The sequence below is a fragment of the Trichomycterus rosablanca genome, chromosome 19 (assembly GCF_030014385.1).
Source record: "Trichomycterus rosablanca isolate fTriRos1 chromosome 19, fTriRos1.hap1, whole genome shotgun sequence".
Lineage (NCBI taxonomy): Eukaryota > Metazoa > Chordata > Actinopteri > Siluriformes > Trichomycteridae > Trichomycterus > Trichomycterus rosablanca.
The window spans coordinates 26,300,119-26,325,634 of NC_086006.1; the positions used below are offsets into that span (position 1 = coordinate 26,300,119).

At 43.9% G+C, this 25,516-nt stretch overlaps 2 protein-coding genes across 2 annotated transcripts; one reads left to right on the top strand and one right to left on the bottom strand.

The window, feature by feature from the left end:
- Positions 1–862: 862 nt before the first annotated feature.
- Positions 863–11,146, top strand: rnf150b (ring finger protein 150b). Its single transcript, XM_063015709.1, has 7 exons — positions 863–1,510; positions 2,182–2,432; positions 5,167–5,238; positions 6,228–6,310; positions 6,404–6,500; positions 6,611–6,815; positions 8,481–11,146. The coding sequence occupies exons 1-7, from the start codon at positions 1,057–1,059 to the stop codon at positions 8,624–8,626; spliced, it is 1,308 nt and encodes a 435-aa protein (XP_062871779.1). The 5' UTR covers positions 863–1,056; the 3' UTR covers positions 8,627–11,146.
- Positions 11,147–12,220: 1,074 nt separating this feature from the next.
- LOC134333697 (protein phosphatase methylesterase 1-like) lies at positions 12,221–24,302 on the bottom strand. The gene is made up of 15 exons (XM_063015822.1): positions 24,274–24,302; positions 23,288–23,366; positions 23,085–23,177; positions 21,874–21,931; positions 21,746–21,797; positions 20,622–20,776; positions 20,433–20,523; positions 19,705–19,770; positions 16,691–16,817; positions 16,417–16,540; positions 15,524–15,568; positions 13,901–13,965; positions 13,592–13,659; positions 13,446–13,483; positions 12,221–12,666 (listed from the first exon to the last, which is right to left on the bottom strand). Exons 1-14 carry the CDS (start codon positions 24,300–24,302, stop codon positions 13,456–13,458), a joined length of 1,080 nt encoding a protein of 359 aa, XP_062871892.1. The 3' UTR covers positions 12,221–12,666; positions 13,446–13,455.
- Positions 24,303–25,516: the final 1,214 nt, after the last annotated feature.

Genomic DNA, 25,516 nt, shown 5'->3' on the forward strand with positions numbered 1-25,516 from the left:
GTAGGACCTGAGTTTGATTCCCCTGCCAGGCATCCATTCATTTCTGTGTGGAGTTTGCATGTTCTCCCTGTGTCTGTGTGGGTTTCTTCTGGGAGCTCCGGTTTCCTCCCAAAGTCGAAAGACATGCAGTCAGGTTAACTGGAGATACTAATAGCTGCCCTAGGTGAGTGTGTGTGTGTGTGTGTGTGTGTGTATATATATATATATATATATATAAATGAACGTGGGTGGGTAGCACTGTTGCCTCACAGCAAGAAGGTCCTGGGTTTCATTCCCAGGTGGGGAGGTCTGGGTCCTTTCTGTGTGGAGTTCTCATGTTCTCCCCGTGTCTGTGTGGGTTTCTTGTGGGTGCTCCGGTTTCCTCCCACAGTCCAAGACATGCAAGTGAGGTGAATTGAAGATACGAAATGACTGTGTGTGATATCAAACTTGTTAACTGATGAATCTTGTGTAATGAGTAACTACTGTTCCTGTCATGAATGTAACCAAAGTAAGTAAAACTTCGGGGGATGGGCAGTTGTAGCTTAGCGGTTAAGGCAATGGACAAGTGATCAAAAGGTTACTGGTTCAAGCCCCACCACAGCCAGGTTGCTGCTGTTGGGTCCTTGTGCAAGGCCCTTAAATTTCAATTGCTCAGACTGTTTACTGTCACACGACTGTAAGTAGTGCTAAATGCCGAAAATGTAAATGTAAATAACCGTTGTGAAGGCGAGCACTTGGTGAATCGTGAGACTAAATTGGAGTCGACTCCTAGTTCCGAAAGCCTGGAGTCAAAGAGTCGACTCTTTGGATCGACTCCCGGCCCTGTTTTGATGAACAAGGTAGTGTTTATGTGGCGGAATGTGACTTGAGACAACAATGACCAGACCGAACGACGGACGAATATTCGGTTCGAATCGTTAGAATTGACGCTAGCTGTTTTGTGCTGCATATCAGTGCGCGATTCGTCAATGTAGTGCCGTGGACCGGGGCGCCATTTCGAGCTCGAGCGTAACGCAGATTCTAAGATGGACTAGCGGGGGCCGCTGGAGCTTCTGTACCCGAGAGAACGCGACCATGTCGGGGTGGCTGACGCGGGCGTGCCGGAGCCTGGCCGTGTCCGCGTGGCTGCTGTCGCTCTGCTCGGTCCACTTGCTGTGTCTGGACTTCACGGCTGCGGAGAAGGAGGAGTGGTACACGGCGTTCGTGAGCGTCTCGTACGTGGATCCGGTGACCGATGAGCCGCGCACCGACCGGACCGAGTGCGGACACTATGGAGAGCACTCGCCCAAGCGCGAGGCCAGGGGCGTGCTCGCGACGGCCGTGTCGGCGCGTGAGAGGCAGGCGTGCGAGCCCAGCACGCGCTTCTCGGTGCCGGAGCGGGCCGGCGCGTGGATCGCTCTCATCTACCTGGGGAACTGCTCGTACCGCGACAAGATCCGCCACGCCGCGACCCTGAACGCCACCGCCGTGGTTATAGCCAATGTCGGGGGTTCCAACGCCAACGAGACCATCACCATGCCTCATCCGGGTAACCCACCAGAGTAGAGCCATATAATGTTGACATCAAAGCATGAGCATCTCTTTTGTTTACTTGCAGTGAGATTGAGACCACAAAGCACCTGTTAACCTAAATGTGAGGTGAAACTGGGGAAGTATCCTGGTCAGGGTCGCTGTTGATCTGGCGCTACCCCAGGGATACACCCTGTAATAGGAGCCAGTTGATCACATGATCAAAATCTCCTCAATCACTCACTACCAGCTGTGGGCAATTTAGCAGCCAATCCACCTTCTGCATGATTTTGGGAGGTGGGAGGAAACCGGAGTATACAGTCTAAGTGAGGGTTAAGGGCCTTGCTCAGGGGCCCAACAGTGGCAACCTGGCAGTGGTGGGGCTTGAACCTGCATCCTTCTGATTACTAGTCCAGTACTTTAACCACTAGGCTACAACCCACATTGACACACACATTCCTGATACATTCGTTCATTCATTTTCATTCATTTCATCCTGGTCAGGGTTGTGGCGGGTCCAGCTCCACCGGGAAACCCGGACAGGGCGCCATCCATCGCATCGCAGTCCTCTGTAATTAGCCATCCATGGAGTTTTAACGCTGTTCCGACAGGGCTTCAGATTGAGAGCTGATCCGAGAACAGTCCCGTTCATTTTCTCTCTCTCTCTCTCTCTCTCTCTGTTCGTATCAGGAACGGGTGACGTGGTGGCGATCATGATCCCCGAGTACAAAGGACGCGAGCTGGTGTCGCTGCTGGAGAAGAACGTGACGGTGAACATGCACATCACCATAGGAACGCGAAACCTGCAGAAGTACGTGAGCCGCACCTCCGTGGTCTTCGTCTCCATCTCTTTCATCGTCCTCATGATCATCTCGCTCGCCTGGCTGGTCTTCTACTACATCCAGAGGTTCAGATACGCCAACGCCCGCGATCGAAACCAGGTACGCGCGCTGACGTGAGACTACCAGGTACACACAGATACTTGTCACCCGGCCTCATACGCTGCCTTCAAGTCCTCCTCGGAAGTTCGTACTCACGAGTTCGGAGGTCGTGATTAAGACATGATGTGCGTTCAAGTGGTTTTTGGTTCATCAGAACAAGTGCACGTTGTGTACAAAATGTATACAAGCTTGAACTTTACAATTTTTTATTTTTTTTTATATTTTATTTATAACAAGATCAACAGTGAACAAAAAAATCCACACTATACATAGATAATGCATTTAGAAAAAAAAATATTTAGTATATAAATACGAAATATGTATTATGGAAAGAAGGTTAAAAAAAAATAAATAAATAAATAAATAGATAAATAAATAAATAAATTAAAAAAATTGATAAAAACAAGAATTAAATTAAAAAAGAAAAAATAAACAAATAAATAAAATAAAATTATGGCCTCTTAAGTACATCCAAAAATGCCTTCCAAACAGAAAGAGATCGAACTAGAGATGGGACGATCGATCGACTACGAATCGGTAAAATATGCGATCGGCGATATTTCCTAAAAGTAGCCGATCCGATCGTGTGATATATAAAGATCACGTTAAGTTAACAGCTCAGTGGATTGATCCAGACTTTGAGCTACGAAGCACCAACCATCACATCATCATTCATCAACCATCGTACAGAAACCATCGTGAAAGCTCTTACGATGTAATTTTGCTGATTGTAATATTTACTTTAAAAAGATAATTCAACCCGGTCACATCTGAGTCGATTCTATCAGCACGTTTTATAAACTCCTGGTTCACTTTGGTAAATCGTAAGCGGTTCTTACTTGTGATGTAGATGAGAACAGAAGACGTTACAGAGCCAATCCGAGGCAAAAGTTTATTCATTACCAAATTCGTTAGTTCAGGATCATCTGCTGAACTTTTAGAAAACTTTTAGCTCCTTAGACGGAACGAGTCTGACTCGGTTACAGATCTGTGGTAATAGCAGTTTAATGAATCAATCAACTCATGAATCAATGAATCACTTATAGCGATACTGTGAACAAAGCGTCTCTTCTAAAGGCACAAACACACAAACACACACACACACACGTGCGCTGCTCCGGTTTATCTTTACTGTGAGGCTCTTTTTAAGTTTATTTACTGCTAATATCCCCCCTCCCCCCCGATCGGAATCGGCTATCGGCCGATGTCCCTGAAAGGAGATCGGAGATCGGAATCGGTGCCAAAAACCCCGATCGGTCCATCTGTAGATCGAACTTTACATTTAACATGAAAAACTTTTACCGTTTACTGTAGGGGCAGCATCCAAACACCTGTTGTCGCCATGACGTTTTGTTAATGACACGGCCCCACATCGGAAACTCGGGGCTCATCGAAAAATCCGAGTTTCCCACTGGTAAATACGACACTGAGTTGCCGTTCAGGTGCCCTCATCTCGTAAATACGATATTTCCGACACGACTTGAAGGCAGCATTAATTCCGAGTTGGTGACATTTACATTTTCAGCATTTAGCGGACGCCTTTATCCAAAGCGACTTACAGTACAGTTACAGTCTACAATCTGAGCAATTGAGGGTTAAGGGCCTTGCTCAAGGGCCCAACAGCAGCAACCTGGCAATGGTGAGGCTTGAACCAGCGACCTTCTGATTACTAGTCCAGTACCTTAACCACTAGGCTACGGCTTGCCCACAAGCTACAGCTGGAAGTGCCTCCGCGCCCATACGAATAGGCTAGTCCGACTGCTTTTATTAGACAATGCTGCAGAAATGCAGTCCTGTTCCGACATGTTTGTTGTGACATTCCTTACAGCTGTGCTTTACAGATCCTAAATCTCAGTGGCAGGGCAGAGGGGGGCAGCTTGGAGTGTTGGGTAACGTGGGAGAGCCAGCAAGAGACGCGACTCCAGTGATAACGACCGCGAACCCTGTTCATCCCATCATCAGTTAACTATTAGACATCAGTTAGCATCACACAGTCGATCACAGGTGCTGGTGAAATGAACCATACAGCGGGTTGGGGGGGTCATTGTCATTCACCGCTTTACTTGGTCAGGTTTGCAGTGGACCCTGCTCCACTCGTAATGACGAAGATAGACACACTTTGGATAAGGCGACCAATCCATGGTGTTACTGCAGACCTGTAGTGTTAATTTCACTGGTATACGTGGTATAACAACATGGTATAACTGGCATTTCACTGCTGACCTGTATGTGACAAATAAACTTTGATTTAATTTGGATTTGTTTAACTAACGCAGTGGTTGCTAAAATGTGGTAAAATAATATTAATATTATTATTATTGTTCTATTTTTGGGGCGCTTGGGTGGCGCAGCAATAAAGTATGCTAGCCCACTACTGGTGAGATCTGGGTATCCAGGGTTTGAATGTTTGGGGGTAGGTGCACTCGTCAGTGCGCTCTCAGTGCCGGTCCCAAGCCTTGAAAGAGATAGGAGGGTTGCATCAGGAAGGGCGTCGGGTGTAAAAACTGTCCAGAATGATTCGCTGTGTTGACGCCTAAATGTGGGAGCAGGCGAAAGAAAAGAAAGTTTTGTTTTATTGCTAATACAGGGTGTGTGTAGGGTTTGGTATCACACACACACACACACACACACACACACACAGAACAAGAACGGTTGCAGAAATGATTGGAGCCTCCTCTGTAGGTACACTTGTGTATGTAAACTCTTGAATGTTTTAAACTTTTTGTGATTGTAGAGACGACTCGGAGATGCAGCGAAAAAAGCCATCAGTCAGCTCCAGATACGAACCATCAGGAAAGGAGACCAGGTCCCACACACACACACACACACACACACACACACACACACACACACACACACACACACACACACACACACACACAAGCGTTAAAGCCTGTCCTGTTCACTTGGTGTATTTGTTACTAAAGCTTCTGCCAACTACCAAACACGCCCAATAATGACAAGCAATTGGACCCCACCACTCATGAGGTCAAGCATTTAAGCCTGTACCCTCCTCTTGGTGTACCATGTTTGATATAAAAAGACAGAAGAACAGTTTTTGTGACTGAAGCTTCTGCCATCCATCAGCCATGCCCAATAATGACAAGCTCTTGAACCCCACCATTCATGAGGTCAAGCATTCAAGCCTATACTGTCCTCTTGGTGTACCATGTGTGCCATATAAAGGGCAGTCTTTGTAACTGAAGCTTCTGTCATCCATCAGCCATGCTCAATAATGACAAGCTCTTGAACCCCACCACTCATGAGGTCAAGCATTCAAGCCTATACTGTTCTCTTGGTGTATGTGTCATAAAAAGCCAGATGAGCAGTTATGTGACCGAAGCTTCTGCCATTCATCAGCCATGCCCAATAATGACAAGCTGTTGGACCCCACCATTGTTGAGGTCAAGCATTTAAGCCTGCACTGTCCTCTTGGTGTACCATGTTTGACATAAAAATGCAGAAGAACAGTTTTTGTGACTGAAGCTTCTGCAAACTACCAACCATGTCCAATAATGACAAGCTGTTGGACCACACCACTGTTGAGGTCAAGCATTTAAGCCTGTACTGTCCTCTTGGTGTATAACACATGTCATAAGAACCAGTTGAGCAGTATTTGTGACTGAAGCAGTCTGCCAACTACTAACCATGTCCAGAAATGACAAGCTGTTGGACCCCACCACTGTTGAGGTCAAGCATTTAAGCCTGTACTGTCCTCTTGGTGTATAACACCTGCCATAAAAAGCCAGTTGAGCGGTCGTCCTGACTGAAGCTTCTGTGGTTGTACCTGTGCAGGAGACCGAGTCTGATTTTGATAACTGCGCTGTGTGTATCGAGGGATACAAACCTAACGACGTGGTGCGAATTCTGCCCTGCAGGTAAACACTGTATACACACACACACTTACACACTTACACACTTGGTGCATTTTGCCCGAGCTACACACTCACTTGCCCTCTGCCCTCCCACAGGCACCTGTTCCATAAAGGCTGCGTTGATCCATGGCTGGTGGATCATCGGACGTGTCCCATGTGCAAAATGAACATCCTCAAAGCGCTCGGCCTCACGGTAGGAGCTCGCACTCTTTTCTCTTAATCCAGTCGGTTTTAATCCCAAGGTGGTTTTAAGGTGATTGCCTAAAAATCAAGATAGTAAGAACTGTTCTGTTTGTGTTCCAGTCGAGCGCAGAGTGTTTGGAGGAGCTTCCCCTGGAATACGATCTGGCCGTAGGGGGCGTGGCCCTGAACGCCATGGTGGTGGGCGATGACATCATGGCCGGTGACGTCACAGCGGGCCGTGACCCCGGGGTCAGGATGGTGGGTCTCCCTCAGGTCCTCTTGGACTCTGAGCCCATCTCCGAGGACAACGGACCGACCGAACAAAGTAAGTCTTGTGAGTTCCTAACTCAGTTCTGGGTTGAAGGAAGTGTCAGCTGTGGAGTGACTGTTAACTGACTATCCAAAAACAAACCTAACAGCTGAAGTCAAAAGTTTACAGACACGTGGGCATGTTTACATTTTACAACTGTGAAATTGACAGGTTTTTTGGGGGGCAGTGAGAAATCTGGAAATTTGGAAAAGGGGGGTTTGGGGGGTTCGGGGTTGTCTAAATAACCAAAACTCGTCTGTCAATATTCCTCCTCCACCAAACTTTACAGTGTGTGTGTAAAATAATAACCAAATCTTTCAGTTAGACAATAATTAGAAGCTGTGTCTACATTCTGTAATACAGAAAAATACACTATATGGACGAAAGTATTGGGACACCCGACCATGAGCTTGTTGGAGACCCTATTCCAATACCATGGGCATTTATTTTGAATTGCTTCATTTTTCCAGTGTAGCTTTATTATCATCCACTTTTTTCAGAAAGCCTTTCTACAAGACTTTGGAGTGTGTCTGTGGAAATTTGTACCCATTTAGTCAAGAGAGTCGGTTAGGTCAGGCACTGATGTTGGAAGAGATCAGATTAGCCCAAGTTTAATTCATTCCAAAAGTGTTGAGTTGGGTTGAGTGTTCACCAGGGCTCTGTGTAGGCAACTGGAGCGGAGCTCCTTTATACACAACTGGTCAAACCATGTCTTTAGAGAGCTCGCTTTGAGAAAGGGGACTTCCCCAAACTGTTGGCACAACGTTAAAAGCATATTAATCGAGCCACTCAGGTGGCGCAGCGGTAAAAAGACACGCTGCAACCAGGGCTGGATTCTGAGTACTTAATATCGAATCCAGCTCTGCTTCACCGGTTCGAAGCTGAGTGGCTGTATGTGCAACGATTGGCCGGTTGCTCAGTTGGGGGGGGGGTGGGACAAAGAACCGGATGTGGGTCTCTCTCTGTCAGAATGCGATTACGACCTCTGCCGGCTGATTAGAGGCGCCTGCACAGAGATGAGGAAGAGTGCCCTTAGGGTGTGTCTCTCCGCATGCAACGTTAGGTGGCGCCACACTCATCAATGTGTGGGTGGCAAAAATGCATCCGGCTGCTGCCCATGTTTCGGAGGGGATATGGGTTAGCTTCGATCTCCTCGGTCAGGGCAGGGTTCGGCATAGACAGAGAGGAAGCACGATGCAAATTGAACAGTTGGATGCTAAATAAATAAAAAAAAGCATATTAATCACCTTGTATCAATTATTTACACCTGTTAGCAATAGATGTGGCAGAAACAACTACATGTAATCACTAGGAGGAGCGTCCACATACTTTTGGCCATATAGTGTATGTTGGACATGTTATCATATACTTGTTTTACATCCCATCCCCATATAATGGGCATTAATGTCAGATTTTTAAGTATGTCTGTGGACATTTGTTGGAAGAGAAAGCCTGGTTCACAAGTGATGTCCCAATTCATCCCAAAGTTCTTTAATGGAATTTGAGGTCTTGGTCTGCACCAGGGTATGTTCATGCTGGAGTGGAAATAGGCCTTCCCCAGACTGTTGAAAGCACACTTGAGCTCAATAATTAGGACAGGTGTCTACATACTTTTGGCTATATAGTGTATAATTCAGTGTGTGTGTGTGTGTGTGTGTTGTATCATTGCCGTTTCTGCAGGTGAACTCCAGCTCATGGTGAGCAGCGGTTCTGAAGTGTCGCTGGCCGTGGGGGCGGGGCATTTCGACACGGACGTGCCCGCGGGCGACGTTAAATGCCGACTGGGCGGCGGCCACGGCCACTCGAACCACGGCTGCACGGACTGAGCCTCGGAGACGACTGTGTAACCATGACAACCGGCCTGGCTGGGTATCCGGACTGAGCATCCGGTGGGAACCCTCAGACTTTGACATCACACCACGACATCACTGCCTGCTGCATTCCGACCCTTTACTCTCCGATGTTGAAGGTTCCTCGTCAGGCTCGGGTTCTGTACATTTAGAGTTCCTGCTTCAGAGTGTGCGTGAGAGTAGCGTAATTTCCGGACCGTGAGACGTGATTGTTTTCTGGCATTAGTCGCTTGGCAGCGGGCATCGCCAAACTGTAGCCAATCGGAACGCAATCGGAGCGTGTATTTCAGCATCTGTCAACAAACAGTGCTGGACGTAATGATGGACAGGGACCGTCCGCATTAAAGCGTTAAAATAACGATCTGTCATTCGTTAAAAAAAGGCCAAAAGGTTTTACCATAACCATGGGTCAGCCAATCAGGAACGTAGCTCAGTGATTCACCATAGTAAAGGATATAAGGGAGAAACATCATTATAGATAGATAGATAGTCGAGACAGACAGATAATTAGACAGACAAATAGACATACATACAGACAAAAAGATAGATAGATAAACAGACCGACAGATAGATAATTAGATACACAGACAGATAATTAGACAGATAGATAGACAGGCAGTCAGACAGGCAGACATAGATAGATAGATAGATAGATAGATAGATAGATAGATAGATAGATAGATAGATAGATAGATAGATAGATAGATAGATAGATAGATAGATAGATAGATAGATAGATAGATAGATAGATAGATAGATAGATAATTAGACAGGCAGACAGACGAAAAGATAATTAGATAGATAGACAGACAGATAGACAGACAGACAGACAGACACAGACAGACAGACAGATAGATAGATAGATAGACAGATAGAAAGACATAGATAATTAGACAGGCAGACAGACGAAAAGATAATTAGATAGATAGACAGATAGACAGATAGATAGACAGATAGATAGACAGATAGATAGATAGATAGATAGATAGATAGATAGATAGATAGATAGATAGATAGATAGATAGATAGATAGACAAGACAGACAGACAGACAGATATAAGATAGATAGACAGGAAATTAGATAGATACTTTATTGATCCGAAGGAAATACAGCTAGTTTTGTCAGCGAAGTGCTACCATTCAGGCCCCTGTCTTCCTTTCCTTTCTTTGTCTTTCTTTTCATCGTTCTGATTGGTTTGGTGATTATTGAGTATTGGGGCACCTGACCATGAGCTCGTTGGGCATTCCATTTCAAACCATGTGCATTTGGAATTAATTGCTCCCCTTTTTCTTTCCTTTGTAGCTTAAATATCACAAGTGTTTCTACTTTCTGCAAGACTTAGGACTGTGTCTGTGGGAATTGGTGTTCATTCAGTCAATAGATTCTTGCGGTCCAAGTTTAATTTATACCAGAAGTGTTGAGTTGGGTTAAGTGATCACCAGGGCTCTGTGTAGAGCAACTGGAGCTTCTTTGCGCACAACTATTCAAACCTTTCTTCATAGAGCTCAATTTGTGCTCAGGGAAATCCCCAAACTGCTGCCACGATGTCAAAAGCATGTCATTTACCTTATAGCATTTTTATACACCTGTTACCAATGGATGTGGAGGAGGGGTGTCCACATACTCTTGGTCATGTGGTGCATTATAGATATATTAAAGCTGTCAATCATTTTTTCCTTCTGTTAAAAGAAACCCAAAGTTGTTTTAGTGTTCTGCACAGTGGCAGAACGAGAGCAGATAACGCTCGCTGCGTCTTATTTGTAGCCTCTTTACCGTCCGAAGTAGCTGACTCCGTCCACTTCACGTCGCTAATGGTTCCCAGTCGTTTACATTAGCGGTTTTTATAGAAAATGTTCGACTTCCAGCCACTTTACAATGTTGCGTAACTGACTTTTCACCCGGCCAGCGGCTGTCCTGCCTTCTGATGCCGCCCATCGCCGTCTCGCCACGATAAATCTACGATTTCCAGCCACGGTCTGATGCCGCGTCGCTGCCAGTGGGAGCGCAGGGTTACAGTCCGGAAAATACGATACTAGTCTAGATTACTTTGCTCTCGGCAGACAGTCGGCTCGGTTCTGCTCGACAATCAGATTGTTCGTCCATTCCTCCGGAGTTTTCTTCCATTCCATCTTCTACTGGGCCGAGTGGATCGAGGGGGAAAAGCTCTGAGAAACATTTTTAGGGTAAAAAAAATAACAAACGCAGTGTTTATTTTTCTATAGAGGTGCTTTTTACGCGTGGATTATTGTAGTATCTAATATCGCTCGGGAAACACCGGACTGCCGTCCCTGCTCGACGCCGAACTCGTGACTGGGAGTGTCGCTGCACGTGTGAGATTGTTACAGAACGTGCTCTTGACCCTGCGGACCACAGTGTTTCCTGCTCGAGCATGATGCAGGCCTTTGCACACGTGTTTGTTTCTATGTGATTTCGTTTATGTTTGTAAGTCTGCACGCTTATTTTAATATATATTGTAAAAAGAAGCATTTTGTGGATCTAGTGCTGTCGGTTCTCTTTATTCTGCAGCTTTACATCACACACTTCATCTGCTGTAAGGTTATGATTCACACACGAGTCAGAGATCAACATCCTGAGATCAGTGAGTACTCGCTGTACAGGTGAGGACAGGATGTCCTGTACACTTCTAGGTGCAGGGACAGGCTGGACACCTCTGGTCAATATCCATGTTTTGTTAGGTCAAAGTAAGTGAACACATGGGCGCTCAGGTGGTGCAGCTATAAAATACGCTAGCCCAGTACTACTTAAATAGGTTTTTACCATAACCAGGCATCAGCCAATCAGTAATGTAGCCCAGTGATTCACGATAGTAAAGGATGTAAAGGAGAAACATCATACTAGATGGATGGATAGATGGATTAGATAGATGGGATAGTTAGAAGGATGGATGGATAGACGGATTAGATGGATAGATAGATTAGATAAATAGGATAGATGGATGAATGGATAGATTAGATGAATAGGATAGTTAGATGGATGGACAACATACACACTGTTACATCACAACCCTGTAAACATTTCTGTTAACGATTGGCCAGCAGCGCTGAACTTTGTTATTATGAGATGAAACGTAACCGTAGATGCTGATTAATCAGCCAATTTTGTCAGCGAAGTGCCACCATTCAGGCCCCCGTCTTCCTTTTCTTCCTTACCCTTTTTCCAGAGTTCGGATCTCCAGCAGTGCTCCAAACGGACATGATTGGCTATGTCTGTGGGGGAAGGGGGGGCAGTGTTTGACCAAGGCCTATGATCAGTTGGCACCCAGTGATTCCGGGACAAGCAGACACCCTGCAACCTTGACCAGGATAAAGCAGTGGTGTCTCCTTGTGGGAGGAAACCTATGCAAGGGAGAACATGCAACTCCACACAGAAAAGAATCATACCCAGGTCCTTCTTGCTGTTAGGCAACAGCTTCTCGTTACACCACGTGCCTCCTGACATGAGTTTCATTTTATTAAATATGAAGGATTTTATACACAGTTGAGCAAGTTTTACATCGTCATAAGATTAAAAACCTTTTTATTTTAAACCATGATCATTATTAAAGAACTTCAGAGCTTTAAGGTTGTTGGTTCTCAAAGTCCATCTGAATTTAAAAGTTCTCTCTGTGTAGGGTGACAGTTTTGGTTTTCTTTTTGACCCATCAGTCCACCACCAATATACTCAAACGCCTTAAACAAGCCACACCTGTATCATCATGTACTCGTGCACACTGGTTTTCATCACAAAATTCTGTGTATACTGGTGAACACTGAGCACATGGCTCCAGTTTATTGGGAGTTATGAAAATCACTACTTTCACTACCTTTACAAACGTCACCTGTAGCTCAAAAACAAAGAAAATTAATATCTATAACAGGAGCAGTGAAGACTGGCACAAAAAGGAACACAAAAAAAAACTGAAAGATTTTCTTATATAATAATAATTTTTTAAAAACGATGAGGTGTTCAGCTGTGGGTCGTTTTCTGTCTTGAGTTGCCGTTATTGATCCAAGGTCTGCTGAAACAAACAAATGTATACCGTTAGTAATTTTCATTAACCACTTTATCCTGGTCAGGGTTACAGTGGGTCTGGCTACACTAGGAAACACTGGGCACAAGGCTGGAATACTCTGGACAGGGCCTCGTCCCCTATAAGACATAGCCAGTTCTTTTTGCGTAGACGCCTTGAATGCTGATAGCAGAGCCGAGATTTGAACCCAGTCTCAGCAGTGGTGGGCTAGTGTAATACACAGCTGTGTCACCTTTTACTTGCTTTATGTATACACAAAATCAGCGTGACCCATTCAGTCAAAAGAGCATTAATATGACACTGATGCTGGTCAATTCCAGAGTTGATGAGTGGGGCTGAGGTCAGGACTCTGGGACACTGAAGTTTCTTTTAACTGAGCTTATTTCAATTCCTTTATATAATTATTTTATTACACCTGTTAACTGTTACCTAATTAAAATTAGAATGGGAGTCCCAATACTTTTTAACAACTGGGTTGATTAGGAAGTGGAAAGATCATGAAACTTGCCATACACGTTTTTACAACACAATGCTCTTTAATTAATTATAGGAAAGAGAAGGAAGAGGAGTTGCAGGATGACCTGAAAGCAGCAGAAGCAGCACCACACAGCCCACACAGAAATGTTGTTACTGTGTAATATTTTGACTGGTGGTTTACACAATGCTAAACTGGAACGTAACTGCTACTTCTTGGATTATTTAACCTTTAGGGCTACATATGTTCCACTGAATGAAGAATCAAAAGAATTTATGAACCGACTCACCCTCTGGAGTTCAGCGCATGAAGGGGTATGATGATGAGCTGAAGAACACAGCAACACTTCAAAATTAGTGGAGCATTTTATTCACTTAGATGCAATAAAATAATTGTAATAATTTTAAAAGCCATTTTCACATTTTCTCTTCTCACCTCTTGGTTTCACCTCGAGTCTCTGCAAGCTTGTGTCTTGTAATGAAACCAGCAAGAGCGTCAGCCACCTACAAACAGAGAAGCGAATTTTATTCATCCTGATTTCATGCTGAGATTTCTAAACTGTTTTGAACACGAGATTTTGGGATTTATTTGCATTAACCGAACATTAGAGTTGTTATAAGGGTTAATGTCAGGGCTCTGTGCAGGCCACTGGAGTTCCAAACACGTTAAACCATGTAGTTGTGCTCAGGATGGTGAACCTACTGCAGAACATCCTGTGGAACTCATGATCTGAGATTTTCCTACCTTGTCTGGCATGTCCTCTTGAACGGCATGACCACAAGGGAGCAGCACCTGCATCATAAATTTACCTACAACGAGATTGTAAAACGATTTAAATGGTCCCAGTATTTAACTTTGTACATGTAGGACACAGTAAAGTAGGTGTCACCTCTGTACCTGTCAGTCCCAGTAAAGCAGGTGTCACCTCTGTACCTGTCAGTCCCAGTAAAGTAGGTGTCACCTCTGTACCTGTCAGACCCAGTAAAGTAGGTGTCACCTCTGTACCTGTCAGTCCCAGTAAAGTAGGTGTCACCTCTGTACCTGTCAGTCCCAGTAAAGTAGGTGTCACCTCTGTACCTGTCAGTCCCAGTAAAGTAGGTGTCACCTCTGTACCTGTCAGTCCCAGTAAAGTAGGTGTCACCTCTGTACCTGTCAGTACCAGTAAAGTAGGTGTCACCTCTGTACCTGTCAGACCCAGTAAAGTAGGTGTCACCTCTGTACCTGTCAGTACCAGTAAAGTAGGTGTCACCTCTGTACCTGTCAGTCCCAGTAAAGTAGGTGTCACCTCTGTACCTGTCAGTACCAGTAAAGTAGGTGTCACCTCTGTACCTGTCAGACCCAGTAAAGTAGGTGTCACCTCTGTACCTGTCAGACCCAGTAAAGTAGGTGTCACATCTGTACCTGTCAGTCCCAGTAAAGTAGGTGTCACCTCTGTACCTGTCAGTACCAGTAAAGCAGGTGTCACCTCTGTACCTGTCAGTCCCAGTAAAGTAGGTGTCACCTCTGTACCTGTCAGTCCCAGTAAAGTAGGTGTCACCTCTGTACCTGTCAGTCCCAGTAAAGTAGGTGTCACCTCTGTACCTGTCAGTACCAGTAAAGCAGGTGTCACCTCTGTACCTGTCAGTCCCAGTAAAGTAGGTGTCACCTCTGTACCTGTCAGACCCAGTAAAGTAGGTGTCACCTCTGTACCTGTCAGTACCAGTAAAGTAGGTGTCACCTCTGTACCTGTCAGTACCAGTAAAGTAGGTGTCACCTCTGTACCTGTCAGTCCCAGTAAAGTAGGTGTCACCTCTGTACCTGTCAGTACCAGTAAAGTAGGTGTCACCTCTGTACCTGTCAGTACCAGTAAAGTAGGTGTCACCTCTGTACCTGTCAGTACCAGTAAAGCAGGTGTCACCTCTGTACCTGTCAGTCCCAGTAAAGTAGGTGTCACCTCTGTACCTGTCAGTACCAGTAAAGCAGGTGTCACCTCAGTACCTGTCAGTACCAGTAAAGTAGGTGTCACCTCTGTACCTGTCAGTCCCAGTAAAGTAGGTGTCACCTCTGTACCTGTCAGTACCAGTAAAGCAGGTGTCACCTCTGTACCTGTCAGTCCCAGTAAAGTAGGTGTCACCTCTGTACCTGTCAGTCCCAGTAAAGTAACATTACAAGTTGTATTTGTGTCGTATTTGAAAGACCTGGGAACTGAGTGTCTGTTTGTGTGGGATATTATTAGCCGTGAGGGTTCTTGAGTGACCACACCAGGTGTCTCCACAGCCAGATCCATCGATGCAGTAATGGTCCTTCATATTTCACCCCGCACACACACACACACACACACTTTCACTCAGAATCAACATCAAGGACAAAACAAGTGTGTACATTTACCTTGCATTTGTCCGATGGTTAAATCCCTGTCCAGTCGATCAATACCTGCACCATACAGAACAATGGAAATGGAAATAAAAATGGAAACACCATATAAAACAGAGCTTGACTTAGGAGTGAATACATTACATTGAGGAACTAGCAGGTTGATTTGAATGAACAGGCAACTAACAGAGTTCCAAAGAGTCTCCATAAAAGGTGCTTATTCTAACAGTGCATCAGAGAACATGGACAAATGGCTCCTGCTAAGAAAAAATACCCACAGATCTGAACAAAGACCTCTATGATCCATTCTCAATAAACACTGTGCATTTGGGAAAATGATTGGCTTCTAATGCACAATTGTATAATGGTGTAAGGAACATGAAACCTGGACCCCTGAGCAAAAAAGTACAACCATATTTCCAACATCTGTACGGATTTATTCATGAAGGAGGCCAAAGGATACCTTTAACCCAAAGTCTGCTGCCAGCAGTAAAGTGTGGTATAGCCAGCATGAGAACCAATTGGTTCAGTGTGTTGCAATAAAACAGCCAACCGATATATGTCAATTCTACAAAACTAGGCGCACCCTATGGTGCAAACACTCTTAGCTGATGATCTGTATTCAAGGATGATCATCGTTCTCAAATATAATGGTATATTTATTGAAGAGTGGTTTGATAAACATCTAAATAAAGGTTTAAGGTGAAGCTTTAAAGGAGGTTTTGGAGAGCAGACTGTGAAGTAGATCTGCATTTCCTTCAATCCTTGAAGAACTGACATGTCTTCCCAACACAAACCAAGCAGCTTTCCTCTGTGCTGTTGCGTGTCTTCGCTCCACCTCCATCATAAACACGAGCTTAATAAATTCCTGTGTTTGATTTAGTGATTTAATAAATGTGATGTGTGACCTGCAAGCAGCAGAAGTTTGGGAACGTTGCAGCCCAGGAAGAGGTTGGAGATTCCTCTGAACCAGCCGTCCCAATACTTCTCGGCTTTGGACAGGTCAATCTTCCAGCTGTAGACGCTGGATGGCTGCAGAAACACAAACATGCACCAACAGTGAGTGTGCTGGTGGAATCTATACTATACTATATGACCAAAAGTATGTGGACACCTGATACCATTCGTTCACAGTTGGTGTGGCTGAATGAGCTGAGGATGAATACGGATATGGATGCTCACCTCTGATGCGGTGTTCTCGGCTTTGTCTGTGACGTAGTTCAGGTCGTAGAACTCTTCATGACCCTCAGCGACGCTCTCCGTTGCTGGACTCACCTGCTCGGTTGAGTCCCCGTCCTCAACCTCACACCTGGTGCATTCAGAAATATAGACAGAAGATACATATGGAGTATACAGCAGAAATCAAGAGACATGAACACTATATGGACAAAAGTATTGGGACACCCTGTCTAATTTTTGGAATTGATGTGTTTCAGCCACAGTTGCTAACAGGTGCAATAAATCAGTTATATTTAGGAAATTATAGGCTGCCAACTTTGAAATAGCAGTTTAGGGAAGGCCCTTTCCTGTTTCATATATATAATATATTTGCAGCTTTAATTGCTTCAGAAGGGGCTTCTTGGGAGGTCTGAATAATGAATTCTCTGTACATGTCCCATACAGGTGTGTATCAACTTCTTTCTTCAAGTATGTAAATAGAGTATAGACTGTGGCTTGGTGGGTAGCACTGTCGCCTCACAGCAAGAAGGTCCTGGGTTCGATTTGTGTGGAGTTTGCATGTTCTCCCCGTGTCTGCGTGGGTTTCCTCCGGGAGCTCCGGTTTCCTCCCACAGTCCAAAAACATGCAGTCAGGTGAATTGGAGACTCTGAACTGCCCTATAGGTGAATGGGTGTGTGTATGCATGTGTGTGTGTGTGTGTGTGTGTGTGTGTGTCTGCCCTGCGATGGACTGGCGCCCTGTCCAGGATGTTACTGTGTGCCTTGCGCCCATTGAAAAGCTGGGATAGGCTCCAACACCCAACCCGACCCTAACTGGATAAGCGGTTAAGAGTGTGAGTGAGTGAGTATACAGTGTATCACAAAAGTGAGTACACCCCTCACATTTCTGCAGATATTTAAGTATATCTTTTCATGGGACAACACTGACAAAATGACACTTTGACACAATGAAAAGTAGTCTGTGTGCAGCTTATATAACAGTGTACATTTATTCTTCCCTCAAAATAACTCAATATACAGCCATTAATGTCTAAACCACCGGCAACAAAAGTGAGTACACCCCTAAGAGACTACACCCCTAAATGTCCAAATTGAGCACTGCTTGTCATTTTCCCTCCAAAATGTCATGTGATTTGTTAGTGTTACTAGGTCTCAGGTGTGCATAGGGAGCAGGTGTGTTCAATTTAGTAGTACAGCTCTCACACTCTCTCATACTGGTCACTGAAAGTTCCAACATGGCACCTCATGGCAAAGAACTCTCTGAGGATCTTAAACGACGAATTGTTGCGCTACATGAAGATGGCCAAGGCTACAAGAAGATTGCCAACACCCTGAAACTGAGCTGCAGCACAGTGGCCAAGATCATCCAGCGTTTTAAAAGAGCAGGGTCCACTCAGAACAGACCTCGCGTTGGTCGTCCAAAGAAGCTGAGTGCACGTGCTCAGCGTCACATCCAACTGCTGTCTTTGAAAGATAGGCGCAGGAGTGCTGTCAGCATTGCTGCAGAGATTGAAAAGGTGGGGGGTCAGCCTGTCAGTGCTCAGACCATACGCCGCACACTACATCAAATTGGTCTGCATGGCTGTCACCCCAGAAGGAAGCCTCTTCTGAAGTCTCTACACAAGAAAGCCCGCAAACAGTTTGCTGAAGACATGTCAACAAAGGACATGGATTACTGGAACCATGTCCTATGGTCTGATGAGACCAAGATTAATTTGTTTGGTTCAGATGGTCTCAAGCATGTGTGGCGGCAATCAGGTGAGGAGTACAAAGATAAGTGTGTCATGCCTACAGTCAAGCATGGTGGTGGGAATGCCATGGTCTGGGGCTGCATGGGTGCAGCAGGTGTTGGGGAGTTACATTTCATTGAGGGACACATGAACTCCAATATGTACTGTGAAATACTGAACCAGAGCATGATCCCCTCCCTCCGGAAACTAGGTCGCAGGGCAGTGTTCCAGCATGATAATGACCCCAAACACACCTCTAAGACGACCACTGCTTTATTGAAGAGGCTGAGGGTAAAGGTGATGGACTGGCCAAGCATGTCTCCAGACCTAAACCCAATAGAACATCTTTGGGGCATCCTCAAGCGGAAGGTGGAGGAGTGCAAAGTCTCGAATATCCGCCAGCTCCGTGATGTCGTCATGGAGGAGTGGAAAAGCATTCCAGTGGCAACCTGTGAAGCTCTGGTAAACTCCATGCCCAGGAGAGTTAAGGCAGTTCTGGGAAATAATGGTGGCCACACAAAATATTGACACTTCAGGAACTTTCACTAAGGGGTGTACTCACTTTTGTTGCCGGTGGTTTAGACATTAATGGCTGTATATTGAGTTATTTTGAGGGAAGAATAAATCTACACTGTTATATAAGCTGCACACAGACTACTTTTCATTGTGTCAAAGTGTCATTTTGTCAGTGTTGTCCCATGAAAAGATATACTTAAATATCTGCAGAAATGTGAGGGGTGTACTCACTTTTGTGATACACTGTATGTATTAATGCCAAAATGTATGTGGACGGCTAATGGTTGAATTTAGTTGTTTCTGCCACATCCAGAAAAAATTATGTAAAATAAATAATATGCTTTTAACATTGTCCCAACAGTTTGGGGAAGTCCTCTTTCTCTTTGTGCCTGATTACGCCCCTGAGAACAAAGCAAGGTCTATAAAGACGTGGTTTGACTAAATGTGTGAAAAGGAGTTCCATTTGCCTACACAGAGCCCTGGACTCAACCAAACTCAACACTTCTGGGATGAAGAGAAGGACTTCTCTTCCAACATCAGTTCCTGACCTCAATGATTCTATTGACTAAAAGGGTGCAAATTCCCACAGACACAATTCAAAGTCTTGTAGAAAGGCTTCCCAGAAGAGTGGATGATATTAACAATACAAATGAAAGAAGGAGCAATTCAGTATAAATGCCGGTGGTTTTGGATTAGGATGTCCAACAAGGTCATGGTCAGGTGTATCATTACTTTTGTCCAAAATTATTAAGATGATAATATCAGAAGTACCTCCTCACTTGTCCCACCATTGAGACTTTGGCAGATTCCAGGTTTCTGATTTGACCACTTTTAACACTGCAACAACAACGACAAGTAAAGGAAAGTCAGATCTTCTATTTATCTCTTATTATTATTATTAGAGTATTTTAGAGTGCACGGAAAATCATCAAGCCAAAGTTTTAGCCAATGTTACAGTGATCTTGACTCCTTCCGTCTTGTATTTATTAAACAAACCAAACTTTAGATGAGCTGATCAAGCCATAAAGCCTTTAAACCAGCCTCTGAGATGATGGCAAGTGGAAAGGTAAGGAAAATTAAAACTGGGCTTTTGACAGCAGAGGTCTAAAGGATCTTACTTGATTCTTGTGTTTTCTGGATTGACTGAATCTTGATCAGGGTGCTGAGTTACAGAAACTGTTCTCAGTGTTGCTGTCATTGTGACCAGAGGGACTATTTCTAGATCATCTGTAAATATGTCTGAGCAAAATTACTGGCACAATAAAAATATTTACATTACATTTATGACATTTAGCGAGCGCTTTTATTCAAAGCAACTTACAATTATGACCAAATACAATGCCAGCAATTAAGGGCCTTGCTCAGGGGCCCAACAGTGGCAACTTGGCACTGGCAACCTTCTGATGACTGGTCAAATATCTTAACTGCTGAGCAACCATGTCCCTTCAAGTCTAATACTAGTAAGATTATTTGTTAATGCATGTGAGCTTGTGACTGACCTCCACTCGATGGCGTGATCGATAGATTTGAAGGACCGGGGTCGACCTTTCAGGAAGTTCTGCATGCTGTGAAGCACATCCATGGCACTTCCTACACAGACAACAATTACACGGTCAACATATAGTCAACAACCAAGTCCATGGTAATGGTAATTACTGTGTTAAACTATATTAACTATAATTACTCACCCTCCACTACATCAATAACGACCAGGCCCACCACCGAGGGGAGCACACCTCCACTGGCCGCATGTACTGCGATGGCTCCACCCATGCTGTGACCAACCAGGATAATAGGAGGCGGGACTTCCCCGTATGTAGCTCTCACCACATTGGCTACATCTCTGTAAAAGGTTACGAATAAGCTGTTGTTAATACATGATGGATATTCAGTGATTTCTCAAAGTGCTCCCCTGGCATTTTACAATTGTGACCACATACAATTCCCCATAATCTCTCAAATTATTCATCTCCAGTTCCCACTTGTGAAAGATCAGGCAGAGCCGGATCACCATGTCCCCTCAGACATGTGTTCAATCTGCAGCCAATGTTGTGTTCCGTATTGCCTACGAAGAGCCATGCTAAACTCCCTGTGATCCCCGCCAGTTGTGTTTGTGTGGCCAGCCAACCACGTTTGGTGGCTCTGCTGAGATTCGAACAGTGGTGTGCTAGTGGGTCTTAAACCAACAACCTTCATATCAATAATTCAGTGCCTTAACTGCTGAGCTACACTGAGCTGCCCAGGTTACAAAGAACTTAACATTTACATGTAGGGCATTTAGCAGGGCAGTTGTAGCCTAGCGGTTTAGGTAATGGACTAGTAATCAAAAGGTCACTGGTTCATTGGACTAGTAATCAAAGTTCACTGCCAGGTTGCCACTGTTGGGCCCTTTAGCAAGGCCCTTAACCCTCAATTGCTTAGACAACATATTCTCACAGTACTGTAACTCACTTTGGATTAAAGTGTCTGCTAAATGCCAAATGTGTAATGTATGTATAATTAGTAAATTATAATTGTGACCAAATACAATGCAAGCAATTTAGGGTTGAGGGCCTTGAGGGGCACTTCATTGCAGGATATTTATTAATTTATTTATACATTTATTTAATTAATTTAACTGCTGTAATCCCCCCTCAGAACTAGACACAAAATGTTGTGCACCTTTGCTTTACATCTTTAAGGTTTTTTTGTTAGTGACCTCAGGGTTGTGAGTTTTAATCCACAGACCGCTGAGCAAGGCTCTAAACGTACGTAAGCTAGGTGTAAAAAGCCACTGGCGATGACGTGTGTAGACGTGTATGTGCTCACAAACCTGGACATGGTCTGCGTTGAGAGATCGTCTGCGTGACGGACTTGAGTAGCACCTGGAATGAACGACAGCATTGCTAGCTTAATACAGCTAAAGGCATTTAAGTTTTCATGCTTGACTAGTGATCTTACCGTGCCCTCGTAGATCCATGGCCAGAACACGACAAGTGACCCTACTTGTCATTGCTGCCTAAAAGAGAAAGAGGGCTTTTTTCAATCTTAAACACATTAAATCACAGCACGCATGTTGAGATGTTTTTATAATTTTGATTATACGACTTGATCATATGACACCACTGCTTCAGGCCAGCAGAGATTATTACAATGCTGAGATTAACAGTCTAACTAATGGTAGTTTAGCTGCCAAGTTAACCAGCGACCTATATAAATTAGGCCATAATATTGTTTGATTAAATATCTGTAGCCCAGAAGCATGTTAGCTCTACCCTACCAGCTTAGTGCTCATGACACACAACTGAACTGGCTATTAAGCAAACAGTATGCAGTGTTACTACTTTCTCAGTACAAGTATCATCTTTTTGAGCACATTTATACAATAAAATACCCTTCTATTAACAGCACAGACCTGGTTTTTTTTTTTTTTTTTAATAGCCTCTGCTATCAAAAGCTGATCTATTGCTTGTATAAACATTTCACTAGTTTTTTTTGAATGTTTAAAGTACAATATGTGCTGATCGCCACCAAGACCTGTGGTGTTTTTAGCTCTAGAACTAATATTTTATTGCATTTGGCCTATATGATTAAACTAACATGCACAAATCAGTGCTAATCTAACAACTAATAGTTAACTAACTACAGTTTGGTTGCTGACTATAATAAGCGATCTATATAAAAGCAGTAAGCTATGTATATTATACACAGTAACTAGTTTGTGAGCAAAGTAAATAAACAAACGCTTACAGATCAGTTTCACTAGAGTTTGAAGGTAATACACTACACTAGTACATAATATAATGATGTGTCATTTCTACTACACAGTGGGAGTCCGTGTACGTTTGATATCTGTGTGTAGTTTAACTACAGTATCAAATAAATTCCATAAATAAAGTCCATTTGTTAAAAAATGTTCTTTGATAAACAGTGAAAGTGTCATCAGTCGAAATGTCTTAATATAACTGATATAAAATTGGCTCTATTGTATTTTTAAACTAAATGCTGTGGTTTTTTAATAAGAAACATACAATACAGACGCTAGTAACAGCACCTATATGTTTCTCTATTTACCACTCATATGAAAAGTTATGATTATGATTATGATGAGCTAATTACATTTATGATCAGCCCAATAGGCAATCAGATCGAGTTGTGTGTGTGTAACATACAGTGAAAACAGCCCAGGACAGAGCTGAATGTCCTCCTCCATGCAGCAGCACCAGCAGCGGTCCATCCTGTCCACTCTTATACACCCGAAACACGTACACACTCGTCAAGGAAAAGCCTACAGGAATGTTATTAGAGGCTACCAGTACTATTAAATGCTGCTTTAAAGTGTTTGTGTGGGTGTGTATTAGGATGTAAAGGATATGTCCTTGCTTTCTGCTGAACCCACTACCACGTCGTCCATCATATCAAAGTACTCGCTCCACGAGACGGGGGAATAGTCCCTCTTCCTGCCCACTCCATGACTGAAACAGTTTTTTTATTTGTTAACATCAGTGAATTTTCTGTACATTGTAAAGTGGAGGAAGGTGCTTCGCTGGAAAGAGAGAGAGAACAAGGCGAATCCCCACACACCTAGTAGAGAAGAAATTAAAACCCCATGCAGATTTTCAATCCAAGGTAGAATAACACTGTGGCTAAAAAGCCACAAACTAAATAGGGATGATTTCAAATAATAAAGCAGACCACAAAGTGGATTTACAGGCGTGTCTCACCCCAGGAAACTAGGACGTTGAGGAACAACTGGGGCATTCCACTCTCCCAGTGCATTTCTCTCAACAAGGCAAGTTCCCAGAAAACAACAGAACACTGACCATCCAAAGTTAGCTGAAAATGGAACAGACAGAGCGATCCAGCATTATGGCTTTGAGAGAAGAAAGGTGTGTCAGCCAATGGACAGAAAAGAGGACAGAAAGAAGGCACAATATCATTAGAAAACCTCTGTCTGTGGGACACAGAGTGTTTGTATGGCTGGGCACTGGTGTTGGTCAAGGAACCCTCAGTTGACGTTTACGTTCATTCCAGAGCTGTTGAGTGGGGTTGAGGTCAGGGTTCTGTGCAGGACACTAGAATTTCTTTAAACCGAGCTTTTCCTCATGTCTTTATAGAGCTTGCTTTGATGCTGGAACAGGACAGGACCCTCCCTAAACTGTTGCCACAAGTTGGAAGCATATCATTCTCTTTATATAATTGATGGATTGATTACACCTGTTGGTAACTGTAATTGCTGTTGGAGAAACACATGATTTCAAAAATGAGAAAAAACTCTGTTGACAGTATGACAACAGTATGAACACACACACACACACACACACACACACGATTAGATACAACACATGGATGGTCTCTTACTTTTCAGTGTCGAAGCTTTCCTCCCACATGCTGGTCTTGGTCGGGTCCTGGACGTTCAGCTGCCTTTCCGAGTCGGGGATGGAGCTGCGGCTGTCTGACCTGCAGTACTCGGAGGCCATCAGACTGACAGTGTGTGTGTGTGTTCGAGAGAGTCTGAGAAGGTCTGGGTGTGTTTGAGCACATGCAGTTCGGGTGGTTAATACACACCAGGTACTCAGGTGAAGTGTGGGCAGCTGCAGCAGACAAGGGGTTGAAAAACACAAAGCACAAAGACAAAGTCAGGTGTTTTTGAATTCATCTGAACAGGAAGTTCTTGTATTTTCTACAGAACTTACAGTTCATCTGCAATTAAAGGAAAGCAAAAGAAGATTGGGATGAAGTTGACAAGGCGATAAATTCAACATCAAGTCTAAAATGATGTCAGAAATGGACAGAAATCCTTTTGAATGATTCCTGACCCAGGTAGAACCCACTGTACTTGAAGAACCATCTAAATGATGTTAACAGTTTTTACTGCATCTCAGAAGCTGGGTTCTTCATGCTTAGAATTAATGAATTAGAATATGATGCTAATTACTCACTCACATCTAGGGGCAATTTAGAGCAGCTATTCCACCTTCTGTACGTTTCTGGGAGGTATAAGGATACCAGAGTCCCTGAAAAACACGATAACAGAACATTAAGAAAACTCTAAGTGTGTCCACAAACTTTTTTGCATATAAATATTTTGTATATATTTTATATTCCAAAACTGTGACATAGAAAATTCTTTATGTAAGATAAAACAATAGACATCATGTGATGTTTGTAAGGGATGTAAGTGTGTACTCACACTCAGGTGCTGATGACAGTAATAACGGGTTGCCAGGTGATCTACAGTATAACTACAGCATCACTGCAAGGTTAACCAGAAGTGGTAAGATTTAAACCTGTGATCCACAAAGTTGAATCAGTTCATCTGGACACAAGTTTGTTGTAGAGATATGTTTCGCCCTCATCCAAGTGACTTCTTCAGTCTGAGCTGGAGGAAACGTATCTCTACAACAAACTTGTGTCCAGATGAACCGATTCAACTTTGTGGATTTGTGTACCTGGATTACCGAGCATGCATCAAGAGATTCTAAACCAGTGATGCTCTTTCATTCCTCTGAGTCTCACAATCTAGACGGCAACTGAAAAAGAGTTGGTTACAGTAACTGTAGCTCCTAGTTCAACATGTTTGGCTTGGTCCTCAAAATGTTCT

Excerpts from the sequence above, each read along its gene's own strand:
- rnf150b (XM_063015709.1), top strand. The coding sequence starts at position 1,057 with ATGTCGGGGTGGCTGACGCGGGCGTGCCGGAGCCTGGCCGTGTCCGCG. Across the intron at positions 1,511-2,181 it reads CATCACCATGCCTCATCCGG|GAACGGGTGACGTGGTGGCG; the intron begins GTAACCCACCAG and ends TGTTCGTATCAG. Across the intron at positions 6,816-8,480 it reads CAACGGACCGACCGAACAAA|GTGAACTCCAGCTCATGGTG; the intron begins GTAAGTCTTGTG and ends CCGTTTCTGCAG.
- LOC134333697 (XM_063015822.1), bottom strand. The coding sequence starts at position 24,302 with ATGTGGGAGGAAAGCTTCGACACTGAAAA. Across the intron at positions 16,818-19,704 it reads ATGGTGGGACAAGTGAGGAG|GTGTGAGGTTGAGGACGGGG; the intron begins GTACTTCTGATA and ends TGAATGCACCAG. Across the intron at positions 13,966-15,523 it reads AACCATCGGACAAATGCAAG|GTAAATTTATGATGCAGGTG; the intron begins GTAAATGTACAC and ends ATCTCGTTGTAG.